A 5,358-nucleotide genomic window follows, 5' to 3' on the forward strand; every position below is an offset into this window, starting at 1 on the left:
TCTAGCTGCCAAGAACAGAGATACTCTCTGTGAGAAGGCAAAAGGAACCCGAGGAGACCAAAACTATGAAGCACGTATCGAAAGAGAGCCGATTGCCACAAAGTGTGTTCTTCGATCTTCGTGGCAACCATGACAGGGTTGGTGTCCCCAATCGCGAACTGGACTTCTTTTCTTGGTACAGCATCAGCGCAGATATGAATCGTGTCGGTCGATCCTGTTCAAGCGGGAACTGTCACGGTGCGTTAACTTGGATCATTGCTTGTGAAACTTACAGTGGAAAACTATTTCTTCTCTGATAGGTTCCTGGTGGCTGGACGTACTTGTTTCTTGGTTTTGATGATATCATGGCCATCGGGCTTCGCGTGGCCAACAAATCTGTTTGGCGACAGACTCCCTGAAAATGGAGTCCCTGCTCGAAGGCTTTGAAAAGAAGCAGTCACGCAGTTCTTCCGCCAAGGTAGCGTTTGGACACTTTCCAATGTCTTTCACGGCCTCTTCAGAATCAGGGAGACGAGGCATACTTATCCACACTAAGTTTGCAAATCATGTATGGGCTTCGGGCGGAGCTCTAGCAGAAAGAACGAGTTTTGGGAGTGGGAAATCGAGGACTGGAGAGCTTTCACTTGATCGCATTCGAGCTGTGTTCTCCAAAGGTGCCGATTACTGCTGTGAGCTGGTGTGGCGGCGGCTAAAGTCAGTTCCAGTTCCAGGTGATGTTGAATGTCTGTCTCTTTTTCTATAGTTTATTCATCTTTTCGTGGCATTTCTGAACAGCATCTATGTCTCAGATTGCGTCAGTCTTGATCGTCTTAAGGACATCGGTGGTGTACGAAGAGTCTCGGGATTATGCGGGACACAGGTGAGCTCTAAGTCGACGTCGGAAGTTTCTGTCTTATTTGATGTGTCGTGCAAAGACTTGGCAGAAACAGATCACCGACGTTGTGCAGTATATTGAAGAGAGGCTTGACGAGGTCTGGAAGAGGTAAGAGTTCCTTGAAATAAATAAGTAAAAACTTATCCTTTGGAACAAAGATTCAAGCCCAGGGATGTGCCGAAAAACAGTAAAATGAGGCTACAGGTTCGAATCAAGTAATGTTTAGTCGAGTTGAGAAGTGACAACGAGTAGCGAGGTGTTCGTCAGCTTGTCCAAGCTCTTGTAAGCGCCGTTTACTCCATTGTGGTGATTGTCGTCTAACTTGACAAGCTCCATTGGCAGGCAATTCATCAAGAAAACGAGTTTGAACGCTTTCTTGCGCTTCTGAGCGACCGGCAGGTTATGTCTTCTTCTTCTGCTACTTGTCGACCATACACAGGCGGGTCTAGCTACAGAGTTTGGAAGCGCAAGAGAACAAGACCAATGGCTTCAGATGGACGTTTCAACGTGACTTCTGCACAGGTAAACAACACTTTTTTTTTCTTTCTTACTTCGTTTACTCCCGCTTTAGATCGAAGAACCGGAGGAGGCAATCGATCTGGTGAGGTGGCTGAGGAATTAACGAGACGAGCCCCAGAAAGTAAGCAGTCTCTAGAGCTGGTCCCAGTGCGTCTAACCACGTAATTCTTTCTGCCAGGAAACGTTTGAAGACAGAGGTCACCCTTAGCAAGCAAGTCAAGTTCGACAGTGTCAAGGCAATTACACTTTTGTTTTGCAGGATATTCGGCAAGATTGAACTCTGTCAGACGTTCCGGTATGGTTTACGATTGTTTGATCTCTACGTACAATTTGCGTTTCCGGTGTTTGGCAGGACTATAATGGATCTAGATTGCATCATTCTTTTGAAGGTAAGCTCTTTTTTTTAAGTTTCGCAAACTTCCAGGTGGTATGCCCAAGTACGTGACAATCGGAAGAGGAGAGTGAGCGGCACAGGTAAGAGTTTGGTGGTTTGGTGTTTCCTCGGTTCGATTTTTTCCTTTGTGTCACTTGAAGTTTGCACGAGCTTGGCGGCAAGGAGAGGCCGTGAAGATGAATGCACTGGAGAAAGGCATGGCTGTTCACTCTCAAGGATTGGATGCAAGCCGTGAAGATGAATGCATTGGAGAAAAGATGGCCGAGAACAAATTGCTGAGAACGAATCAAATTGCGTAGAATAGAACTTTGACAATGCGGCACCGACGACACACAAGATTCACCTAGAAATCTACAACAAGCTCACGCAGAGCCTTTTCGGCATCCAGAACAGCACGCTCGAACTTTTCTCCGATCTTCTGCAGTTTTGTTGCTTTGCGCTTCCCGATTTCCCCCATAGCACGAAGCCCCTGGTTGCCGTGGACAGCTTCGGTGATGCCCGCCTTGAATTCGTCCAGGTGGAAGCCAGTGAGCGTGTCCCCGATGGCGTCTTCAGTCACACGGGCGATTCGCTGGAGCTCTCCTTTGATCGCCAGAACATTGCGCATCGCCTCTGCCGCCATCCTGGAAAAGAAAGAGAAACGAGAGGGAGAGAGACGGAAGAGATGAGAGATGAGGGAGTAGAAGAGAAGCACTCACGTTAGAGAGCCGCGCAGACAAGAGCCGAGACGTTAGCGAGCCGCTGAAGAGCCGAGACGCCCCAGCTGGCCATTTTATAGAGCAGGATATTGACTTTTGACTGAGGACTGCTTGGACTTTGACGTGATCCCGTAAAGATTTCAGTGACTTTGACTTTGATACGGGCAAAGAAAAACTTAATACAGGGCATTTTTTTTTGTTACTGGCAGATCAGGAAATCCAAATACAAACTATCAGGAAAAGTATTTAAAATGTACATAATTGATGATTAAGAAAGATTAAGCTAAGGCATTCCTCAAGTAAGCTTGAAGTAAGTAAACTATATATATATTTGATCCATGTGACGAGCAACACTCTTGTGAGCAAGACGTCTCAAGAAGAACTAGGCAGTGCCGTAGTTCCCAAGTAATTGTATGAAATCCTCAAAGGGCTCAAAAGCAACCATGGCAAAGAGCAGTTAATTTCAGTATTTGTTAGGCACTAGGTCAGGATAATAGGATAAAGAAAAAGCCCTGTAATACTTTTTTAGCTAGCTGGTTTAGGGTGTAAGGGATAGGATCCTAACATTGGTATCAAAACTTAATTCGATTCTTGTAATTGACTTAAATATAACCTAAATATAATTGCGGATGATCATTCCCTGACAAAGGGAGGATTGTTAGGCACTAAGTCAGGATAATAAAATAAAGAAAGGGCCCTGCAATTAAGTGATCACCCGGTGTAAGGGATAGAATTTTAACAATATTCTTTCTCTATTAAACACATGATTAGTGGACGTCATGAAGAGTGCCTTAAGCTAAGAATCTATTCATTAAGGGTCAACACTCAAACATTCTCTAACAGAATTCAAAGTCTAAGATTTGTATGATGCTTTAGCTGTCAAAAATCCAAAAGTCAAAGATATTCAAAGATCTAAGTCAAAGAGATTCAAAGGTCAATGGCCAACCTCTTCTGCTTTATAAAATCCGCTACAGCTCGCTGTTTCTTCTCTCTTCTCTCCACAAGGTGAGTGTGTTTTTCTTTTTCTAGATTCTCCTTCTCGTCTCTCTCTCTGTTTCGTTTTTTCTCTGCAGTGAGGATGGCACACAACATTCCAATGGGCGGAGCGATCCAGCTCAAGCGAGACTTGGAGGAACTTCTCCACGGCACTGAGGCCGCTTTCATCCCCACCCTCCGCCAGCTCGACCTCGCCGCCAACACGGGTGGAGGCCCGCTATGCCGTGACCCGTCGAGCTCCATTTTATCGAGCACGAAAACTCGCTTCTCCTGCACCCACGCTCTCTCACAAAAAACAACCCTAAACTCTTTCTCTGAACACAAACTATAGCTTCTTTAGATTTTTGGATTTGGAACAAATGCTAATGTGTGTGACATGGGCCAATCTTTCGGCCATGGCTGAGCTTCATCGGTTTCTTTCATTAGAGGGCACCATTTAAACTTGACTGGCGTCACAAGCTTTTCAACCTTCCACACTCCAGTCTTCAAATCAAGCACCGTTTGATTCCATGGAACATGGTGGAACTCATTATCCGAGCAAATAAACACTTTCTTTCTCCTATACGGGACAATTTCAGCACAAACCCATTTTTCCTCCTCTTTTACAAACCCGTCAACACGTTTTACCAGTGATAAACGCATGGGCCCGTTCATGAATCTCACGGTGACGAGCTCTCCTCTCAACGAGACTAATCCAAAAGCACCATACTTGTAGTCCTCCAAGCTTTCCAACTTCCCCACAAGCACACATTCATCATTTTGAGGCTTGTAAACCCAGTGGCCGCTTTCCCCTAAGATGTGGCAGTGCTCAAAATCAGTCCATGCAACCCTATGTCCCCTGTATCTTCCATTCCCGACCGTTCTCCACTCGTTCTGATCATGATCATGACCACCCGCAGTATAAGCATACGCATAAATGGTACCAAAGACGACAAAAGATATGCAAAAGCTGCTGCCGTCCTTGGCCGCAAGCACGGCGAAGTTCTCAGGTTCAATCCAATCCTCCGTCAAAACGTCATGGCAGTGTGGCAGCGTCACTGAGCTGGATCGTACCAAGGGATTGTTTATCACCAAAGAGACCATATCTTCCTTTGTGTAATACCTCCACAACACCCAACCATTTGAGCTAGCGACTGGAATGCTTGATAGTGAAACTGATACCTCAGGTGGCAGAAAAAAGGTGTTGGGATCGTAGAGCTGGCCACTTTTAGGGTTGAAGCACGCCAGCCTTCGAAGTTCCACTTGAAGAAACAAGAGTGGAGAATTACACCTTTGCTTGATATCGTTGCCCTCTCTACGAACAAACCCATTCCATTCCCTGCAAACAAGGGATGCTCGAACCAGTGATTCAACATCCAGCAGCTTGGACAAGATATAAAACCAAAGAACGTCTGGTAATCCCGGGTGTGGTGGCATCGTTCTACTAATGAGAGTGACGACAAGAGTTGATTATGTATACAATACAAAGAGGCCATATTTGGTTTACAAGAACCATATTTGGTGTTTGCCTTTAATTTAATAATGTTTTTGATTTTTCATGGCATTCGCACAAATGTAAGAAAAAGAGAGAGATGAAAATTCTTCCAGAATTGACTGTATAGACATAAGAAATCCCGAGACTTGGGTAGGTAGGGTAGGGCGACACTCAAAATCGAGGGCGACAGTAGAATGACTTTGTGATGCGGCTTCCCAGGATCACTGCTCCGCAGGCCACAATCAGGGCGTGGCTCGGCTCTCATGGTGTGTCGCCCGCCATGGATTCCTCCGATTCCTTCTCCGCAGCCTGGAGGCCGTGCTTGCTCGCCAGGGAGGGCTTCGGCAACTCAAGGTGAAATTTTCTTCCATTTTGCACGAGTTTTTAGTTGCTTAGTATTTTT

The 5,358-nt window shown here is 45.7% G+C and overlaps 1 protein-coding gene across 2 annotated transcripts; it reads left to right on the top strand.

The window, feature by feature from the left end:
* Positions 1-66: 66 nt before the first annotated feature.
* Positions 67-2,170, top strand: LOC9641249. 2 transcript variants are annotated; one of them, XM_024668146.1, is made up of 13 exons: positions 67-237; positions 300-710; positions 789-859; positions 915-982; positions 1,033-1,078; positions 1,142-1,156; positions 1,217-1,273; positions 1,330-1,396; positions 1,446-1,514; positions 1,572-1,604; positions 1,653-1,688; positions 1,746-1,867; positions 1,928-2,170. In XM_024668146.1, exons 2-10 carry the CDS (start codon positions 401-403, stop codon positions 1,580-1,582), a joined length of 714 nt encoding a protein of 237 aa, XP_024523914.1. In that variant the 5' UTR covers positions 67-237; positions 300-400; the 3' UTR covers positions 1,583-1,604; positions 1,653-1,688; positions 1,746-1,867; positions 1,928-2,170. The 2 variants fall into 2 exon arrangements, with proteins under 2 accessions (XP_024523914.1, XP_024523913.1); XM_024668145.1 differs by having other exon boundaries at positions 1,217-1,396; positions 1,572-1,688.
* The last annotated feature ends 3,188 nt before the right edge of the window (positions 2,171-5,358 follow it).

This window comes from Selaginella moellendorffii, unplaced genomic scaffold (assembly GCF_000143415.4).
Source record: "Selaginella moellendorffii unplaced genomic scaffold, v1.0 SELMOscaffold_457, whole genome shotgun sequence".
NCBI classification, from domain to species: domain Eukaryota; kingdom Viridiplantae; phylum Streptophyta; class Lycopodiopsida; order Selaginellales; family Selaginellaceae; genus Selaginella; species Selaginella moellendorffii.

What these genes read in the sequence shown, in the direction of transcription:
- LOC9641249 (XM_024668145.1), top strand. Translation starts at nt 401, where the DNA reads ATGGAGTCCCTGCTCGAAGGCTTTGAAAAGAAGCAGTCACGCAGTTCT. An exon ending in CGGGATTATGCGGGACACAG is followed by an intron (nt 860 to 914) that starts GTGAGCTCTAAG and finishes TGTCGTGCAAAG; the next exon opens with ACTTGGCAGAAACAGATCAC. An exon ending in TCAACGTGACTTCTGCACAG is followed by an intron (nt 1,397 to 1,445) that starts GTAAACAACACT and finishes CTCCCGCTTTAG; the next exon opens with ATCGAAGAACCGGAGGAGGC.